Source organism: Oryza sativa, chromosome 10 (assembly GCF_034140825.1).
Source record: "Oryza sativa Japonica Group chromosome 10, ASM3414082v1".
Lineage (NCBI taxonomy): Eukaryota > Viridiplantae > Streptophyta > Magnoliopsida > Poales > Poaceae > Oryza > Oryza sativa.
In genome coordinates this window covers 4,150,924-4,172,998 of record NC_089044.1, presented here as the reverse complement: position 1 = coordinate 4,172,998, position 22,075 = coordinate 4,150,924, and the positions used below count along the sequence as shown (strand labels likewise).

The window sequence follows — 22,075 nt, the reverse complement described above, 5'->3', positions numbered from 1 at the left end:
CATATTTCTAGGGGAGAATATACGTCTCATTAAGGTCGAGACACTTCACCCATAGAAATTTTTGACATCTATCATTACTGAGATGATAATTCGCTAAGAAAAGCTAAAGTAAAATCAAGTGATTCAAGTTCATAAGGTATTATGCTTCCATTACATAAATTATAAAATCAGTGGGAGCTCATCAAGAGCTCTAATAAGAGAAGATTATTCTACCTTATTTATGACTCATAGCTCCATTATGTGGATGCTAGAATTTTGTATCTCTTAATTTGTGACTTGCACAATTAAATATACATAACATAGCTTGAGAGTTTTGTTATGGAAAGACAAGTCACATATAGGGTGCAGACACAAGAAATCCATTTGTGGACTTAATCAAACATTGATGATGTTTTAAATTCCGCTGTGTCATTAGTGAACTAAGCTTAAACAAGAATGAGGAGAATAATTATTCTATAATGATGGAAGTAAGACGTCTTTGAATTTGTGTCATTGTCGCTTATGTCACATAACTAGGGGAGTTTGAAACGTCTCATGAGGTAGAGATATTCTTTCCCTTAGATTTTAATGGCGTTGTTTAGCTTTAAGTGAAAATTTCACTAAGTTAAGAAATTAGCCAACAAATGATCATTTATGGCTATGTTTACCCATAAGCGACCTCCCATTTCCTTTAAGAAATTTAAGACACTAATGCTAAAATCAAATGAAGTTATGAGATTGGATTATGGTGCTAAACACTAAATAAAGCTTGTTCACCTTATTAGACATTAAAAATAAACGTTCATCCAAATGGTTTTCGAACCATGTAAGAATAAATTGAGATGGATGAACAAAATAAGACATTAAAGTGTTCATCTAAATGGTTTTCGAACCATATAAGAATAATTGAGATTGATGAATAAAATAAAGAATTTAGTAGAAGTTTCTAAATGAGTCAAAATGTTTAGGCTATGACTCAATTAATTAATTGGATTAAATTCCAACACCCCCAAGCACGTGGTGGCAGATCGACAAGCCCCGAGCTCGCATTGGTGGATCTGCCCAGGCCCGTGCTCATGGCGACAAATCCGGCCACCCTAGTGGGTGGAGGAACAGGTGTAGGAAAGCACGGCGTACAAAGAGCGCACCAGCTAGAGCCCGCGCCATTCACCGTGCCTTCAAACCATCTATATCGAAGAGGTGGAATGAAGAGGGCGGGGGGGGGGGGGGGGAGAGAAGGGAGCAAGTCGGTGAAAACACGTGAGGGGGAGAGGATACGCTCGAGATAAAGCGCTCGGCTCCTCTTCCATTCACTCGACAAAATTTCTAAATCTCCGGTTCGGTCAGTTTATGTGCCGGATTTTTTAAAAAAACCAGCACACACATTTATAATGGTCTTTTCATCTTGTGGATTATGTAAGCGTCATCTAGACCAAAATTTGGCACCTTTGGTTCCCGGTAAACAGCAATAGCGAACTCTTGGGTGAATACAAACATTTCCATGTTCATGTACGGTGTAGATCAGAACATCTCCGGTCTGAGATTGGACTGCGAACTTTCTAATGATTTAATTCATTTTGGATAATTTTTAGACCAAATTTTAATTAAGTGATTTGAATAATCATGCACAGTATAGTGCTTCAATGAGAGAGGGAGACCACCTTCTCAGGGATTGTAGGGTCCCCCGGAGCAAAGGTAAGTTAGTTGTTTTTATGGATGCAAAAAGCTATGTTGTTCCGTGGGAATCTTCCATTGATTGAATGGATTGGTTGGGTATAGCTATTCTTTAGTCTAATATGTAAAATTATCCTTTAGTAAAGTCAAACTATCTGCAGCGAGGTAATTTTAGATAATGAAACCATTCTATTATCTCTACTATTATAAAAGTTTAAGATGTTTTTGCATAACTTTTCGTACGTCAGCCAATTCCGAATCGGTGTACGTCTGGGTATTTTGCCTTGTGTTTTTCGTCTCCCTCGGATCAGCTTACTATCCGATTAATTTCCATATCCGTAACTGCGCTCGCGTATGAAAAAGCCCCGCCTGGCCCAAGCTACCAACTGGGCAGCCCATGAACTGCTCCTGTCAGGCACAAGTTTGCAGTCCGCACACCACAGCACACGTGCATATGCAAATCGACATCTTAGGCCAATCTGCCGTTGTCCTCAAGTCAGCCCGTGCATGCACGTTGACCAAGTCATTAGGATAAGCACCAGTAACCTAGACCAAGCCGTCCTCTTGTTTATCTTTACTATTATAAAAATTGAAAATATTTTTGTCGGTATTTTGTTATGTTATCTGTGTTTGAGTCAGTTTTTAAATTCGTGCGCGTTTGAAAATATAGATCCATATTTGAGTTGGATTTTAAGCTTGTTTGCTTTTGAAAATATAAAAGGAGTTGTATAAGAAATCTCTTTAAAAAAAACTCGCATGCTAACTTAAGATGAAATACATACTCCTCATTGCAGCTCATGATTTTCTAAAAAAATATATATCAAAGAGAATTCCTACAGTCAATTTTGCCCTACCTAAACCGTATAACAATAACAAAATTAAAATAGCATTTACCCGTTGCAACGCACGGGCATTTTTTCTAGTTACTACTAATGCAGAAAAATACGACCTCTCTATACGAGACAAGACCACCCCTCCGGACTCAGCAGAACCCTAATACCTCAGTTGTCAAAAACAATCTAGTACTTGTTTTTTCTTCATGCCTAGGGTTATGTTAGTAGTAATGTAGTTCTCTTTGTTGATACGTTTGTTAATCATCTGTTCATTTCCACCAATGTAATATACTCCCTCCGTTTCATAATGTAAGTCATTCTATCATTTCTCACATTCATAGTGATGTTAATGAATCTAGACATATACATCCATCTAAATTCATTAACATCAATATGAATGTAGGAAATGCTAGAATAACTTATATTGTGAAATGGAGGAAGTAGTTCTCTTCGCTGATACTACCTCCGTTTCAGGTTATAAGACTTTCTAGCGTTGCCCACATTCATATAAATGTTAATGAATCTAGGCACATATATATGTCTAGATTCATTAACATATATATGAATGTGGACAATGCTAGAAAGTCTTATAATATGAAACGGAGGAAGTATGTCCTAAAATTCATCCATGCAACTTCACGAGAGCATGATAGCTATCAATTCTCATATACTAGATGATACCCCGTGTGTTACTACATACTATTCATATGTGCAATGCAGTTATAAAATGTTAATGCATAGAAATAAGTAATATTATGAACCTATAAAAACATCTCACATATGAAAAGTAAAATACTTCTTATAGTGATTTTTATAGCATACTACACTAAGTGGTGAATGAATGTTGAGTTGCCTCATAATAAATGAAAAATAATAACCGTTAATATTTAATATCCTATTGGATTAATCATGAAAATGATCCAATGGCTCTTGTTTTGTGGATGATGTGGCTCAATGCATGTTTAACTTTTATGTTTAGTTTTTTTGCCAACTATATAGGATATATAGATTGGTGAGTTCTCGCCATTCTGACATACTGTGAGGTGTCATATTTTGTACGATAAACTCGGTTTCTCGATACCTTGTAAAATTTTAGTTTTGGTTGTATTGCTACTTAAGACTTAAGGACCATAAACTTTTCTCGTATATATACACACACGCAAGCATTTAACTCAGGAAAAGTTGAACGATTTGAAGCAGCGGATGTACAATAATTTCAAATTGTTCTGATTTAAGCAAATAAAGAAACCAGGGCCGGCAATCAGTGTTGCATTAGTCTCCGTCGAATGCCGAGTAGATGATCGACGACTTGTGAGGCCAGGTGTCTCGTTGACACACGAAGCAAGGACACCCTAATATCTTAGAGAAATATATTCTGCAAACTACTCCATCCGTTTCTAAATATTTGACACCATTGACCTTTTAGCACATATTTGACCGTTCGTCTTATTCAAAAATTTTTGTGAAATATGTAAAACTATATGTATACATATAAGTATATTTAACAATGAATCAAATGATATGAAAAGTAATTATTATTTGAATTAGACGAACGGTCAAACATATTTAAAAAAGTCAATGGCGTAAAATATTTAGAAACGGGAGAGTATATAATATGCGAATGGGGCAAAATATATTATTGCACGAGATAACGATATGTACTAGGCCAGATGTTAACTGCACATAGGATGATATTTTTAAACTCTCGACGATTTCATTCATGCCAGCGATCGAAGTCGACCTATATTTTAACTAGGCTAATTTAATCATGAGAAAACCTCACCTAATATGATTCAAGTTGCACAAAATCACAGTGATATTGGGACGTGACATATAACTTGCGTATTATGGTCATAAAGTTTTACAAGACCACACCATTAATCATTTTGACATATTTCTATATCAAAATACAAAAGGATAGATATAACATTTATACTATATATGGATAAACATGCCATAAATTTGAGATGTGATTAATTTTATACCTTAAAATATAGAAAAATTATGAATAATGCGGTTTTGTAAAACTTTATGACTATAATATCTATGGTTTTGTAAAACTTTATGACTATAATATCTTCAACATTGGTTTGAAGTTTATGAATTCATCAATATAGGAACATTGGGACAAGCTAAACCTCAATGAGAGGGTATAATGCCACATACACGCATGTATTGGACCTAGTTGTTGCATGGATTGTGTAAGACAAAAGCATTGACCCATCTAAAGGTTATGCGAAGTTCGAACTGATTTGAACAGAACAAACATCTTCTTCCTAAAGTCATTCTCTTTCCTTCTCTCCCCTAGCCCCCTTATTCCCTGCAGTGTGTAAATCCCATATCTTTTTTGAGAATTACACAGTACAACGCAGACACTCACAATGCACGCACACTCATCCCTATGAATGCACGCACGCAACCCTACCCCTATGAACATCTTCGAAGACTGGGCGGCAAATCCTGAAGATTGACGAAGTCATCACAGGCGCCTCGTTGTCGACGGCAAACTCCTATTAGTAGAGTTTCGTGTTACTCATGTTAATTATATGGTGTTGGCGTGTGGTCAGTTCTACAAAGAGAGTTTAAGATAGATTCAGACCAAAATACAAACTTATGTGTTTCGAAACCTTTGGTTCAATTGTTATTTCATATGAAGCTTGGAACGAAAATGTATTGTGGTGCAATACTAACGAGGGTTTATTCATCAGAAGAGATGGGCTTCTGCAAGTTAAGGTGTTACAGAACCACTAGTTCTTATTTTGATATTGCATTTCTCCGACTAAAGGGTTTCGGGAGGTAAGGTGGGGATGTTGTATAACCGTTGATTCTTAATGGTAGCATGTCACACACCAATATGTTATCTTTACCGAAATAGAGATGTGAGACAAGATGTAAAATCAAGGAGTTGATTTAGATTTGTGTGATGAAAACATTGGTGGTATGCGATATTCTTTATGTGAAAGACTGGTCTCTTGTGATGAGATTTCGGAGTTTAATAGATGATTGGTTTTGTCAAGTGATGGTTGCTGTTGGCCTTGGCGGTCAGACTGGCCGGGTGCCATCAGTCATACCGCATGTTATGCGGCAGTCAAATCAGCGAACCTGACGGTCTAACCGGCGGGATTCTATTCGATGTCAGTTTCAGGTTGTCTTGTCGGTTTTGGATATTACCCATTTTGATGTAGATCGGTCTAACAGGAGTAGATGTGCCGGTCTGACTGCTTGAAGACCTCCTGTCTAACTAGTGTAGTTGCTCTAGTTTGTCCGCCTGTCGCCGCCGCTGGTCTGACCGCCATGGAGCCGTCGGTCTGACCGGGCCGATGACGTCGATCTGACCGCCCATGTCCCACCGATTGGACCATCGCACCTGAGAAAACACAAATCGAAGATCTCTCAAAAGTAGATTGAACTTTATTACTTCTATTCGTGTTTACAAAGTGCAATAATAACACTCCTCTCAAAACTCTCAACTAAACTCGAAACCCTAACTTTTCTCTAAGCTCAACTCCCCCTCTTTCTATTTATACCTGAGGTAAGTAGCATAAAGCCACGAACCCAACTTGTACAAGAAGTCCTATAACTTAGGAAAACTTTCGTACAAGAAACAATCTTTTGAAACTCCAATCACATCAAATTTGGACTTCTTCCAAATTCGACTCCACATCCCATATGCACACATTATCTCCATCGTATACCATATGAAATCTTCACCAACCACGCATATTGATATTTAGCCTAAGCATCTCGCATGATATCCTAATCATCCAGACGTCATCTTCTCCCAAAATGACTCCCGATCCATCACCGGCAAACACTCTCCGGAGGTATATCAAGACTTACCCACACATGAATCAACCAAGAAACCATATCTGAGCACATGTTCTCTCCAACTTGAGTCAACATTAGCACACAATTGTATCACATACGCATAGTATCGATCTAGAAGTCATAAACATGAACCAATCATGAGTATCCAAATAAACAACCCGAAACTGAAACTGACACAGAGCCGGCCGGTCAGACCATCACGCCGGCTAGTCTGACCGGCCTAGTCCATCCGATCTAACCGGTTACACAATCAGCAACCCATTTCGCCAATTATCTCCAAATATTAAAATCCAATCATCACGCATGCTAATTATTCATCACAAAGTAATAATCAAACACACTTTGATTCTACAGTTTTCTTCTCTTACAAAGTCATATTTACCTTAGTTTTATCTTTCCATGATTAATCTATGTTGTCTACCTTCTTTTCTTTCTCTCATTGAGCCATATCACCTCAAGCTTATTTTTGAATGATCAATCTATATATGATTTAAGTGGTTATAAACCACATCATCTTAATTGCTTATAGATTTCTCTCAGTAGTCAATCAACTATGAAAATTATAAAAATTACATAAAGTTACGTCGTCTAGCTACCTTACATGTTATTTATACTATTGTCATACAAAACTTCCGTAGTAACGCATAGGGTTTCATACAGTTATCTAAATATCAATGATCATCCAAAATAAGCTAGAATCATTTCTCTAGCAACGCCATGTCATCCTCAATGAGTTCACTTTTATGTTCATAGAGTACAATATAGTTGCAAGCTAATAAGTTCTAACTTAAATAACAACCAATGAAATTATCTTGAACCTTATCCACCCATGGTTACAAATAAAGTAAACATTAATGATGAATTAATAGCTGTCATCTCGAGCATATTCATTTAATTTCTGTCATTTTTAGTCTTCCGAAGTACTATAAATAAACATATTTTGACCCTGCCTTCCTACCCTCAATTAGTCACTCAAGTTTTCACAATGGTTTGCAAGATTGTAATAGTTGTCTACGTGTTCATATTCGCGCTCCTCTTCTCCCATGGTAAGTATTCAACACTTGTTAAATCGTCGTTTCTACCCACAGGGCTCTCCCATGCATGATATAATATATCTTCTCCCATGCAAAGATATCCGCCTATGTAAATATATTTTCCCGATGGGTTCTTGATGCACTTGCAAAAATTTAAGATTTACATAGTCCCTGGTTGTAGGCAGAGAGGAAAACTCCGTGTAAACATAGGTGCATGTACTTTTATACCCTCATCAATCGATATTTAATTGATGCTTGTTCCAACACAGGAATGTCGCTCAACGAGCATTGCGATAATGAACGCGCCCCCACTCTAACTGGCTGTCCTGGAGGACACTTCAACTGTGCCCAAGTTTGCATGAGAAACGGGTACAAGGGTGGGCATTGCCTAGATGATGGCACTGATCAACCTCATTGCTACTGTTTTAATAATTGCTGGCAAGAGAAGCTGCAGGTCCGCCGAAGCAAAATGCTCCTTGAACGTGCATGAGAGGATGGATGTAGTAGTACACCACCTTGGAAATAGTTGAAATTTCAGGGATGATATTCTTTCTTTGTATGTTGGTATGTAATTGTTGGTTTGTTTGTGATTGATAAATCCAAATTTTGATTATTATGTTGCTAGTCGATTTTTCAAACTGCCGTGAAACTAGCTCGTTCTGAGAAGAATTCATAAAGAGCAAAGTGTCACCAGTGTATTGAATGATTGGGAAATCATCATCATGGGTTGGTATGTTGCCTCTACTGGTCTGAAAGTGAATTTTCACAAATATTTGTGATGAAGTTTGTAACCTGATTTTATTATATTTATCATGATACATATTTAATGCATGTTTCCGTTTAATTTGTACCATGATAAAGCTGAAAACTTAGCCGACGACTTTAGCTATTCACCGGGCACTTCCCCTTCACTTATGTGGGTATTCCTCTTTGTACTACTAGTCTAAAGGTTATAGATTTTGCTTCTCTAGTTGACTAGGTTGAAACCATAATTATTAGGATTGAACCAGATCGATGGTCTGGCTGAAAAAAAACCGAAACCAGGGCCTCTAGACTGGTGGGTCCGCACGTGGATGATGAGAAGGATGGCAGGAGGGAACCGAGAGGAGAGAGAGTTGAGAAAATGGGGGGAAAAAGGTTGGGATGGGGATTCGAACCCTCCACCTTCCCTTGAATAAAAGAACTACATCACAAAGCTATCCTACGGTTCAACCGGTTGGACCAGAAAATCCCTGAACCGAGGCTTGGCCGCTTTGTTTTCCGGTCCGGTCCTAATAATTATGGTTGAAACATGGTTAACTTCAACATCTACACCATCGTCCATTCAACATAGGCCCTGTTTGGATCCGGAGGGTTATTAAATAGCCCTCCGGAATCTTGCTATTTAGGAGTATTAAACGTAGATTACTGACAAAACCCATTCCATAACCCCTAGGCTATTTTGCGAGACGAATCTAACGAGGTATATTAATCCATGATTTGCTACAGTGATGCTACAGTAATCAGCCGCTAATTATGGATTAATATACATCATTAGATTCGTCTCGCAAAATAGTCTAGGGGTTATGGAATCGGTTTTGTCGGTAATCTACGTTTAATACTCCTAAATAGCAAGATTTAGGAGGGCTATTTAATAGCTTGGAGGATCCAAACAAGGCCATCGGTACGATGCTCGATGAGCATTGTGATCAGGGATGGAGCTAGAATTTTGAGTCATTGGGGTCAGACCTGTACAATATACAAACGTTGTGTTTGGAAGGTATTTAGTTTGGGAGCATTGTAGTATAAAGTCACGTACACTAGATTCAAAAAAATTAGCTTAGAACTATGAGTGGTTTAAGATTATTTCAGTGAGGTTTAGTTTAAGATTATTTCAGTGAGGTTTAAATTACTTTATTTAAAACTATCTAAGAATTTGTGAGTGGGAGCCATTGAAAAGTTGGGGCTAACAAACGCTTAGGCTGTGTTCGGGAGGTATGTTTCTCACCTCCTATGCATGCAAAAGGGAGCAACGCATTTTCTTATAATTAATTAAGTATTTACTAATTTTTCTAAAAAATGAATTAATATGATTTTCTAAAGCAACTTTTGTATTTTTTATTTGGCAAAATATACACCGTTTAGTAGTTTGAAAAGCGTACGCACGGAAAACGAGTGAGATGAGTAGGGAAAGTTAGGCAAAGAACTCAGCCTTAATTCCTTCGGCAATTTTTTGTTTGCTAATTTAAAGGCCTAATGTGTAGTAGTTGATTACTAGCAAATTAAACTACTAATCTAATTGCATGGATCGATCGGATAGACACAGTACATAGCTAAAATTGCTAACTTGTTAACAGATCAAATATGGTAAAGCTGGCTGGGCAACGATCCATAACCTACATGTTAGATATTAATTAATATGCGCTGATACACCAATTTAATTGGGACTCGGGAGTAGTGAGTGCATAAATTTTCAAAGAACTGAGCAAACTGTTTTAACGTTTTCCTCTGTGACTGAGATTTCTGTTCGGCAGGCTTCAGCTTCTGGGGTCACCGCCTACAAAATGCTGACGAATACACAGGGTTGGCTAAGTCCATCAGGGTCATCTGACCCAGAGCTACGTACAACTGTGGATCCGCCCCTGATTGCGATAATGAACGTGCACCCGCTCCAACTGGCTGTCCAGGAGGACACTTCAACTGTCGCCAAGTTTGTATCCAAAACGGGTACAAGGGTGGGTATTGCCTAGATAATTGCTAGCAAGAGAAACTGCAGGTCGGCCGAAGCAAATTGCTCCTTGAACATGCATGAGAGGATGGATGTAGTAGTACGCCACCTTGGAAAGAGTTGAAATTTCATAGAAGATTTTTTTTTTCTTTGTATCTTGGTATTTAATTGTTGGTTTGTTTGTGATTGATAAATCCAATTTTTGATTCTTATGTTGCTAGTCGATTTCTCAAACGGCCGTGAAACTAGCTAAGTTTTGAGAAGAATTCATAAAGAGCAAAGGGTCATCGTTCTTTTCTTCCATGCCTTCATACTTAATGTGCTCTCTATCTTTACCTGAATTAAATTTGAAAATATACTGTTAATTCAATTTGTTATTAGAAATATTCGGGATGCAAAATCTTTCGCACAAATATACCATCGGTCTCGCACAACCATTGCACGAAAATAATGTTGAAATGACGTCGTGACCGGTATCGCGCAGCGGTCTCGCTCAAGCAAACAGCGATACCACTCAAGCAATCAACGCTATCGCTCACGCAAAGAGCGATACCGTGCCTTGCCGATTTAATTAGCAGTTAATTATCTTGATTAGCGATTAATTAGTTAGGATAATTAAACACTAATTATTATTAGTTAATTGTTAATTATGTACTTAATCACTAATCAAATAGATCCCATTGAACAGTGTCGCTGATGGCTTCTGCGAGACCATTCGGTCTCGCTCTTCCATTCCGCGAGACCGCACGGTCTCGCACTGCTGCCGCGCGAGATCATGTCTCGCGCTTTCGCCGTGCGATATCGTCCACGATGTCATCCCCACGTCATTTTCGTGCAACGGAATTGCGACACTGATGATATATTTCTGCACAAGTTTTTGCATCCCGAATATTCCTAAGAAAAAATTGAATGAACAGTATATTTTTAAATTTAATTCATCTCTACCTCACTCAGTCATTGATAGTGTTGGCAAAGCTAGAAGATGCAGCCTGTGGAGGGGGTTAGCCATAAATTCAAGAAATCCATGGATAAAGTTTGTCAACCACTGAGAAAAGCGGTTTAGGGAAACCTAGGGCTGGATATCGAGCTGGCTCGGCTCGGCTCGGCTCGGCTCGGTCAGGCTCGGTAAGATAACGAGCTGGCTCGGCTCGGCTCGTTAACCCTAACGAGCTAAAAAGCTAGCTCGGCTCGGCTCGGCAAAAAGCTCGAGCTAGCTCGTTTGGCTCGTGAGCCAGGGACAAAAAAATGTAAAATGTAAACTACCATACATTTCAATGAGTCATATAACACATATTTATCCATCATGCAGGCTAGCAGCAAGCATCATGCGCATACACGCAATAGAGTACAAATTAGGTCCATCGTCCATGTCTCCATCACATATTCATCTATCAACTATCATCCATGCAAATTGCAAAGTACGACTACATCAGCTAGACAGGAAGGGCGCATAAACATAACTACATAAGTTAACATAGCAGAATGACACATTGTTTAAGTTCCATCATTCTGTATTTCCATGCAAACACACAAAAGGCATGGTCAGTTAACACTTCTCATCCATGGTAAAATGTCTCTCCTTCAGTCCTCCTCCCTTTCCTATAGGGTCAATAATAGTACAACAAACAGCACTGTGTTAACAAGATGATAAGCAACAACAACAAGCCAACAAATAACAAAAAAAGGACAATAAGCACATATACCCACTAGACACTAATTGCTTGCCACCACGCATTTTGGGAATTCAATAGACTCAACATCATCTTCACCATCTCCAATCTAAATAAATATAGACAAATATTAGTATGTCACAAGACAAATAAAGTCAAACAGAGAGAACAAGTTTGTACCACAAGAAGAGGATGATTGTTGTCATCATAAGGGCCCCTTATCCAGCTAGATGCACATACTAATGCCTGAACTGTGGCTGGCTTTAAAGAGCTTCTGTAGTCATCAAGAACTCGACCTGCAGTACTGAATGTACACTCTGATGATACACTGCTCACTGGAACAGTCAAGAACCTCTTTGCCAAGCTAGACACAACTGGAAATCTATGACAGTTCACATTCCAATATCTGAGTAAGTTGAAATGCTTGTTATCTATGGCCTCATTTGCTTCATCTAGATAAATCAGCAGCTCAGATTTTGAACTTTCTGTAACAGTAGATTGCAAAAATGACTGGAAATCACTTGCAATAGAAGCCATTGAGCTGGTTGTATCAACTGAGGCTGAGGTTGATTGCCTGTTCGTGCCATTTTCACCCATCTTTTGCCGATGTAATATCTCATACTTGTTATAGAGTCTTTCCAACTCTTGGTTGATGTCATTAATCTCAATTTCACACCTAATTGGGTCAAAAATCTATGCAAAACACCATTTAATGTACCTCATCTTGAACCTAGGGTCAAGAATTGTAGCAATAACCATAACATTGTTCTTCTCCTCCCAATACTTATCAAATTTGTCCAACATAGCAGCACCCATGCTCCTCAAATATGTATCTTCAGATTTTTGCGCCTCTATCAAAGCTCTCTTAACTTTCACTATGTAAGGATAGAAACAATTGGCAGTTGGATAGAGTGACCCAGAAAATGCAGTACTAGCCTCTGCCATTGTTCCCAATATTGGCCTAATTTTTCCAAACGAGACCCAATCTGAATCTGAAGGTTTCCAAACATAGCTGGTGTCTACTTCTTTGTAATAGCCAAAGGCATCCTTATAGTCAATGCACGTATCTAGCATTTTATAAGTTGAATTCCACCTTGTTTTAACATCCAGAGCTAAACCCCTGCCCACTTTGACAGAATAATTGTTGCATACTTCCACAAACTTATACATGCGAGATGGAGACCTCTTAAAGTATTTCACTGTGTTCCTCAAGCAACTTATCAAATTATCTATTGGTTGAAGGCCATCATTAACAACCAAATTGACTATGTGAGCAGCACAACGAATATGAATGTAACTAGGATCAAATACTGAATTCTTTCTAGCAAGAAGCTTTGCCTTCAAATTTGTAACAGCAGTATCATTGTTTGTAGCATTATCAAGAGTTATTGTTGTGACCTTGTCTTCTATTTTCCATTCTACCATACATTCAAAAACAGCCTAAGCTATGACAATTCCAGTGTGGGGAGGATCCACCTCGATAAAGTTCAAGACACGGCATTGCATAACCCAATTCTCATCTATATAATGTGCCACCAAACACATGTACTGAAGGTTTTGATTAGACGTCCATAAATCAGTGGTTAAACTTATTGATTATGCCTCTTTCAAACTCCTCTTTTGTTGATTTTTTTCAGATTCATAAACCCTCATGCATTCATTTTTTATAGACTTCCTACCAATAAACTCGTAGTTACCATTCATCCATTTCATCAAGATATTAAACCATTTATGTTCTACCATCCGAAATGAATACTCATGAGCAATTATCATCTTGGCAATCAGTTCTCTAGTGTGCTCATGATTATACTCAGTAGGATTAACAATAAGAGAGTTGTCATCTTCTGGACCAAAGTTTAGTGTACCTTGAGCTTTAGCCTTTGTCAACTTGTTCTGATATTGTGTGCAACCAGCCAGGTGCCGGTTCAGAGTTGTTGTAGCACCACCTGGATGATACACATAGCTTCTATGGCAGAACTTACACTTTGCCTTTGTCACCATGACACCTCTCTCCTTCTTGGATGGGACATTGATAACCTTAAAATGTTTCCAGCACTCAGCTCTTTTGCCTCTTGCTATCTTGCACTTGGGAGACACTGTAACACCAGCTTTTTTCCCTCCTGTCTTTGCCTTCTTAGCCTTTGATCCACCATCATCAAACTCATCATCACCCTTCTGGCTTCCACTTCCACCATCAACTGTAGGTAGGCTTTCAGACATATCATCCCTATGGTCGAAGCTGTTATCATCGTCTTCATCTTCTGAAACTTTCTCCAATGGCTGCATAAGGAAATATACATGTATTAATGTATAGCTGAATCGTTGCCATTGCATTAAAATTAAGTGTGACATTCTTCATTTTTGGGGATAAATTCATTATCTACATCTACATGGAAGTAACTAAATAATCTGGACAGCACTCTGGATAGCAATAATTAAATCAACATTCAAGTCTATACTGTACGAACTAGCAATTTTAAATTAGATAACATACCACCACTTCCAAGGACACAGTGGGATTCGATGAAGACCGAGTGCTTGTTCCTCGTCGTCCACGAAGCTTACTCCTCGACTCCAAACTTGGAGGATGCGGCGATGCATTATTCTCACCCTCCATGGCTGCGACCCCGACTGAGGGCTTGGACCTGGAGCATAGTAGTCAGCAGTTTAGTAGCAGTTCGGCAATCAGCAAATGTAGATCTATCTAGAGGAAAAAGGAAAGATGAGTGACCGAGTGAGGATCGGAACCGGACCTGCTCGTGGACTCACGGACGGAGAGGCGCTGGTCGCGGCGCCGGCGCGCCGCGTCGCGTGCTGGCGCTGTTGCAGTAACCCTAGCCGCAAGCTTGCGGCGGCCAGGTGCCTGTGCGGCCACGCGTGAGACTCTGAGGACTGAGGAAGTGAGAAGGGCAAGAGGCTTAGGGTTTTTTTTTCTCCTATATGTGCGTGTGGGCTGGGGGGGCTTTTGGGCTACTGGGTTGTGGCCTGCGGACACAGGTGGATGCGGCCTGCAGTCCAGAAAGCGCAGCTCGTTCAGCTCGCGAGCAGCTCGCGAGTTAGCTCGGCTCGGCTCGTTATACTAACGAGCTAAAATCTTGGCTCGGCTCGGCTCGTTATCCTAATGAGCCGAGTCGAGTCGAGCCGAGCCTGCTACGAGCCGAGCGAGCTAACGAGCTTCGAGTTTTCCGTCCAGCCCTAGGGAAACCAATCTTGGAATGCAAAATAATGCTGTTCCTATGAAAAACTTGCATAAGTTATATAACAGACTTCCTCTGTCCTATGTGAAGCTTATATGGAGTAAGTACTTTGGTAACAGAATTTCTCATGTAGGATTGATAAGTTGCATTTAAATTTCAGAATTTTATTTTAGGACTCCTTCGGATTGAAGTATTGAGAAAATATAGAAACGGAAAGACTTTCAAAAGAAATGCATATGCAAAATAGAGAATTACAAAACACAAAAAAGAAATACGAGATGTTTAAACAGGCCGCGGAAATACAAGGTTAAAGCACTTGCTAACTTTCCTCTAAAATCCACGAGCAGTCAAAATGGAAAATTTTCAGTAGGATTTAAATCCTACAAAACTTATCTGCAAATCCTTTGTTTCAAAAGGACCTTGGGGGTTTTATTATAAGACTGCAGCAGGTACAAGCAGAAACGAGACAAATGAAAGTACTCCAAAAGCTACCATCAGTAACTGATAATTATAGGCGATCTGAAAGCAATACGTGTGGTATTAAAGTTTCAGGATTTTATTCAAGACCAAATTTCATAAATCAGGTTTTTTGGGCGGGGGTGCTTCACAAAAGCACAGTTATATATATATATATATATATATATATATATATATATATATATATATATATATATATATATATATATATATATATATATATATATATATATATATATATATATATATATATATATATATATATATATATATATATATATATATATATATATATATATATATATATATATATATATATATATATATGACACTCATATGGGGCACCATGGTGCCCGGGCACCATGGTATCAAATGCACAAAATCACTCAAATTTTTCAAAATTTTCAAATTGTGAGTATATACCTAGTTATAATAATTTGATTCATACCTATACTTATCAACAAAACAACTCAAATTTAACTTTATTTCATAATCCATGATTACATACCTAACTAATTATATGTATAGATACTATATACCTAGAATCAAAATCTAACAAAAACAAGTTCAAATTCAGTTCAAATTTGTTTTGAACTAGTTAGTAAAGTAGTTAATATTAATACCTAAGTAATTGAAAAAGTTTCATACTCATTTGAATTGGGTATATGCTCAATTTCAACAATGGTGCCCGGGCACCTTGGAGCACCAAACAAATTTACTATATATATATATATATATATTCTCACTTAACTACATTAACAAAGCCTAAACAACAGGTAGCATATAAATCAGGTGCAACAATCAAAATTTGTTAGGTCTTATAACACGAAGCTTCACAGCTTTATATAAGGCCCAGTTTGACACTATACAGTTATAACTCCGAACTCCAACTTACCTAGAGCTGAAGCTGTGCCAAACGGTACAGATTCACTATTTTTTTGGAACAAAGTTGGGAGAGCTGCTCCACTAATTTTTACTATGGGGGTGGATCTGGGTTTTTACTGCTCCACAGCTTCACTTCACCCCAAAAGACCAACTAGCCTTTTATTTTTTAGTCTATTTATACAAAAATACCACTCAACTCCCCCTTTCACACCCCTGTACTCTTGTTCTCTCTCCTCACTGCAGGCGCACTGGTAGCGGAGGCGTGGCGCGTGTGCAATGGCGGCCGCCGAGGAGGCAGGCGGCGCACGGGAGGGGCGCGAGCGGCTGGACGAGCATGCGTGCGGGTAGACCTGCGCGAGCAACGGGGTGGTATGCGTGCGGCGGCCGCGGCAGCCCATGGGCTAACCGCCGGCGGCGGGGGACGGGGGTGAGCGGCGGCGTGCGGGTTGAATGGTGGCGGCAGCGGCAGGGCGACGCCAACTAGGTGTTCGATGAAATGCTAACAAGGAACGTGGTGGCGTGAAGCTAGCCAATTTATCCAAACACTTTCACACCCACTTCAGCTCCTATAAGAGTGTTCTAGCTAGAATTGAAGTTAGGAGCTAGGAATTGGAGTTTGGAGCCATACCAAACGGACCTTAAGAAGCAATATATGTAGTACACAAACAAGAATCGGTAGTTTGGTACAAGAAAATTCAGAATTTAGATTACATCATAGAAGTTCAGTAACTTCAGACATATTACAAACGTAAAATTCAGACAAAGAGAAACAAATCACACTCAGGTGGAACCAAAGCAGGAGGAATCAGTCCAGAGACCGATTCAGTAGTCATGCAAGATATAATCCATCCATATTTTAAGCAGTTCTTGATCAATTAAATGCGAATTTCCGGAATATGGCGCAGCTTCGTTTCCCAGTTCTCCCTCTTCCACTCCAGCTTGAAATCGTCTGACTGCCCCCACACAACGAGCTTCCTGAGCGACCCAACGAGCTCCAAGCCTGTCGGAACCGCTGTCATAGCCGTCAGAGAAACCAAGTACAGCGCCTCCAAGCTCTCAACCGCTGACGGCTCGATGACAATAGTGTGCACCTGCTTCATGTCACCAAGGAAGAGTGTTGTCAGGCGAGGGAACCACCCTTCACGGAGAGCCACCTCCTCAGCACAGCACCACTTCCTGATGCTCAGGTAGATGAGGTTCTTCATGTTCTTTGCGAGGAGCGGGAACGGATCATTGCCGAGTCTCGAGGAACTTAGTGACAAGTATTTGATGTGTGAGCCAAGGTTTTTGAACATAAGCTTGTCAAATGTGTCATTCTCGAGGCAGCCTCTAATGATGAGCTTCTGGAGCTTCATCTCAGAAGGACTGAATGCATCAAAGTTAAGGACCTCATATTCATCGCTGGCACTAACGAGCAGGCTTGAGAGATTCTCCATTTCTGACAATGAATCAAACAACTTTGTGCAGTCAGCGCGATGCACATTCTCAACCCACAGGGTTCTCAGTGCAGTCAGCTTCCCCAGCAGCTCAATGGAGTCCTTCGTTGCCTCAACTGTTTCAAGGGTTTGAATTTCATTCATGTGTGAAAATCCATGTGGCAGCTGCATACCTTTGAAGTATCTGAACACTTGGCGATTACGGTCAATGAGTTTCTCGGCGAACAAGTGCCTCAGCTTCTTCAGTTTACAGATCTCCTTGGGCAGCACATCTACCCCGGTGTATTTCAGGTCCAGAGTCTCCAGATTGGTAAGTTTCTCGATAGATTTTGGAAGTGATTTCACATTGGTCCTCCGCAATCCAAGATAGTGCAGGTTGAACAACTCTCCAATATTTGCTGGAATTATGTCGATGGGTGAGTCTTGCAGCTCCAGAACAGCAAGGTACTTCGATTTTTGTATGAGAGAATGTAACAGGTCTGACTCTGCGCCTCCATTGGTAGCGACGAAGGTCCGAAGGCGAGGAAACTCCAAGATTGATCCCACATTCTTGTTGCACTTGGATATTGACAGGCGACGAACATCTTCCTTTTGATCTGTTTGGAGGTCTCCATCACTCAGGCCAAACATCTCCTTTCTGGAGTAGGACAGAGCCAAGTCACGCACAATGTCATGCATCTTGCAGAAGGCTACTCTGCCAATTTCATCTGTCTCCAGGAGTTGCAACAAGCTTCCTCGGATCAGCTCCATCAGGTATTCATCTGCAACTTCTTCCAGAGTGCTGCTTCCTCTCTTCGTTATGAATCCTTCTGCTGTCCACAGCTTCACAAGGCTTTCACGTGACAACCGGTAGTTCTGTGGGAACAAGCTGCAATAGAGGAAGCAGTTCTTGAGATGCCTTGGAAGGAACAAGATGCTAACACTCAGGGCACTCCTCACTTCTCCCAAGCCAGGGTTGTCCTCTAACATACACTGGAACTGATCATTCATTATTTTCCATGCTACTTCTGTCTGTTCTCTGACAGCAAGCACATTGCCTATAGCATAGATGGCCGATGGTAAGCCACCACACTTTCTCACAATCTGTTCGCACAGATCCTTCAGGTGTGGGGGGCATCTCATGTCTTTATTATGAAAAGCCCTTCTGCAAAATAGTTCCATTGCAGCCTCATCACCCAAGGGCTTAAGCTTGAGCTTGTATGTGTCTTGAGCCAGTGAAGCAACATCACTTGTCCTAGTCGTGATGATTATCCGACTAGCATTACCATTGTCGATCAAAAAGCTTGATATGCCATGAAATGCATCGGCATCCCAGACATTATCGAGCACAATCAAGTACCTTCTGCCGGATAACACCACACATAATATATCAACCAGCTGGCTGCCATACATACTGTCCAGGTTTCCAGGTATTTGGCTTTGGTCTTGTGATAGGTCCCTTATTAACTGCCTTAACATTACATCATTGTTGTACTCGTGTGGTACCTCAATCCAAGAATAGCAGTCAAAGATCTTCTGCTCTTTCACAGATTCATACACCTTTCTCACCAGAGTTGTTTTCCCCAGCCCAAACAGACCCCACACAGATAAAACTACTCTAGTGAGATCATTGGGTGATAACCATGAATTCAGTAAATCTACCTCTTCTGTCATACCAACAATACCTTCTTTAACTGTATGGAGGGATCTATCACGTGATAGATGAGATTGTGTGTTACTACCAGTGTTGCTATGTAACTCATTGAAGAACTCTGCAAATTTTGTCTTAGTATCCGACAATTGCTTGATATCATTTTGTACATCTTTCAGTCCAGTAGCAATGCCATGGAAAGTTACACCATAGTAGGTCGCACGCATCATTCTACTTAAATAGCTTTCCTCCTGCAGCAGAGCAACATTGTAGGAGTACTCATCTATTATGTCCTCAACATGGTAGGCCACCTGGCGTACTCTCACCACCCAGCGTTTCAGAACTTCATTGTCAGTGCTGTGGATCTTCGCCCGCACTTGCATAAGGAAGCTATTGATCATGTCCAGTTCCCTCCCAATGGATTTTGCGAGCTCTGGTAGTTCCTGTAACAGAGCTACTTCTTTCTTTATGATGTCTTTGAGCGATTGCAATGCCGCGTCTCCAAAAGTCGTGCCAATCTTGATGAGGGCCTGGACTACTGCAGCTTCTGCCATACTTTCTCAATGGGAAGTGCTATCTAATTGTGTTCTTCACCTCACCTGCTGAATAAATTTGGAGATTAGCTTGGCATACTGCTGAAATCTCAACATAATGAACTATAAAATGGGTAGTTGGGTACATAGTGCCTGACCCTGAAACTAAATGTGAAATGATATATATTCAATTCTAATGGTGGAACTTCTCATGCACCAGTCCAATTATTTACAACGAAACTTAACAGATAATGGTTACAAGTTTATTGCATGCTTTACTTACAACCATATATAAAGTTATGTTGTGTATTCATGATCGTTGCTACTTGTACAACGTTTATATATAATATAATGAGCATGCTGGGACTAGAACCCTCAGTCCAAGTAAGGTGTCCCTGGACCCAAGTATCATGAAAATGCCATTGAGGCAGTGCACCACAAGGGCAAGGGAGAAAGAGGATATAACCCCTATCTTCATACAGATGGGATAACTTGACTCTTAAGGCACATATCGCTAAGTTTAAGGAAACACTCCCTCCATTCCATATTGGGTTCGTCCTAAGTCAAACTTCTTCAAGTTTAACGAATTTTATAGAAAAATGTAGCAACATCTACAACCTCAAATTGAATCAACCATTGAATATATTATTGTAGTACATCTGTTCTGTGTTGAAAATATTAGTACTTGACCAAACTTAAAGAAGTTTGACTTAGGACAAACCTAAAATGACTTATAATACGGAACAGAGGAAGTAGCTAACTAATCGATCTCATTTCTACCTTTAATTTGAACACCGACTGTAAACAGTAACCACGCATGAATGATAACCACAATGGTACTGTTAACCTGCAGTGCTGCTGGCCCTAGGGAGGTCGCCTGCTGCTTTCAGCCCTAATGGGCTGCACATGACCCAGAAATATAAACATGGGAGTAAAATATGAAATAAAAAACTGGGAAATTTTGAGAAAGCAATGGTTGTAAAAATCAAGGTAATGTTATCTCTTTGGGGAGGAGGTGGTTGAGTCCAAAATTTTTAGGCCTCCTTTAGAAAAGGTAGGAATTTTTCAAGAGTTTCGTGTAAATTAGTTCAATTTCCACAGAAGTTGTCCTAAATTTGTACATTCCAAATCAGACCTTAGATTCACCAAATACTCCATCCAAATAATAAGCAACTGCGAAACTAAAATTAATTTGTTCACATCTGAAACTTGACATATTAGATTAGCTGGAAATAATAGCAGTCAAGATAAAGCTTTGAGCTTTCAAAGATACTGGCCATTGTGTTTATGGAGAGCGAGGGAGCAAATTTTTTAACTATATAAAGATGGCATCTAAATATATATTTACTAAATATTTTTTTTAAATAACATAGTTTGAAGCATAAGTTTACAGCGCCGCAACCAGTGATCATAGAGGTAATAGATATATCCATAGAGCAGAACTGAAGAAAATAGCAAACTGCATACAAAAGATTGAAGTACTCCAGCTAGAATGTATAAAAGAATGCATTAACTGTGACAACCTATCCATGTTAGTCATGATATCGAAATCTCTTATGGACAAAAATAACACGAGGGAAAGAAAAAATACCATTAAAGTGATTCTTCTGATCTAGCTAGCCAGAAGCATAAGAGGATTTAAAGATCTCCCCCTGTGGCATGCCAGTAAGAAGAACAGCACGACTGATAGAAGGGTTCAGTAGAGGAAGAGCGGTGATATGGTATATGCATGCTGAAGAGCTGAAAACTTTGTACCTATATTTGCATCCTCGTCCTTAAGTTATGTCATTGATGTCTTGGGCCATGTTCTTGACAATTAAAAAAATTGACCTGCATAAGTTGACTTCTCCTTAGTCCAGTATTCTACTGTGCTCCACTAGTACTATCATCTTCTTATTAATGAAGCCACATTTTATTTTGACTTGACAAGATATTTGTATTGAAACTGAAAGATAAACAACCTTCGATTGAGACAGATTTCTGTATGTTATAAATGACACCAGCCCGTCTCAAAGAATAGGTCTAAAGTAAACTCTTTCACGATCAAGTTGGATGCATCGAGTCGGGTCATAATGTAGTTCTAGTCTCTTAAACAAATCAAGCAGAACCAGACTTGTTGGTTTGGAGTTCACATGTTTCTAGCTTTTTTTTTATTGCCCCTACAATCAAGGTTCCTCCCATGTTACTATACC

General features: G+C 39.5%; 1 protein-coding gene and 1 pseudogene across 2 annotated transcripts; both read right to left on the bottom strand.

Annotated features, from left to right (window-relative positions):
• Nucleotides 1-11,768: 11,768 nt before the first annotated feature.
• LOC136353710 (zinc finger BED domain-containing protein RICESLEEPER 2-like) lies at nucleotides 11,769-14,342 on the bottom strand (annotated as a pseudogene).
• A 2,580-nt stretch (nucleotides 14,343-16,922) lies between these two features.
• On the bottom strand, nucleotides 16,923-21,673 carry LOC136353793 (disease resistance protein RPM1-like). Of its 2 annotated transcripts, none has more exons than XM_066305022.1 (2): nucleotides 21,475-21,673; nucleotides 16,923-19,949 (listed from the first exon to the last, which is right to left on the bottom strand). In XM_066305022.1, exon 2 carries the CDS (start codon nucleotides 19,902-19,904, stop codon nucleotides 17,160-17,162), a length of 2,745 nt encoding a protein of 914 aa, XP_066161119.1. In that variant the 5' UTR covers nucleotides 19,905-19,949; nucleotides 21,475-21,673; the 3' UTR covers nucleotides 16,923-17,159. The 2 variants fall into 2 exon arrangements, with proteins under 2 accessions (XP_066161119.1, XP_066161120.1); XM_066305023.1 differs by having other exon boundaries at nucleotides 16,923-19,952; nucleotides 21,475-21,615.
• Nucleotides 21,674-22,075: the final 402 nt, after the last annotated feature.

Excerpts from the sequence above, each read along its gene's own strand:
- LOC136353793 (XM_066305022.1), bottom strand. The coding sequence starts at position 19,904 with ATGGCAGAAGCTGCAGTAGTCCAGGCCCTCATCAAGATTGGCACGACT.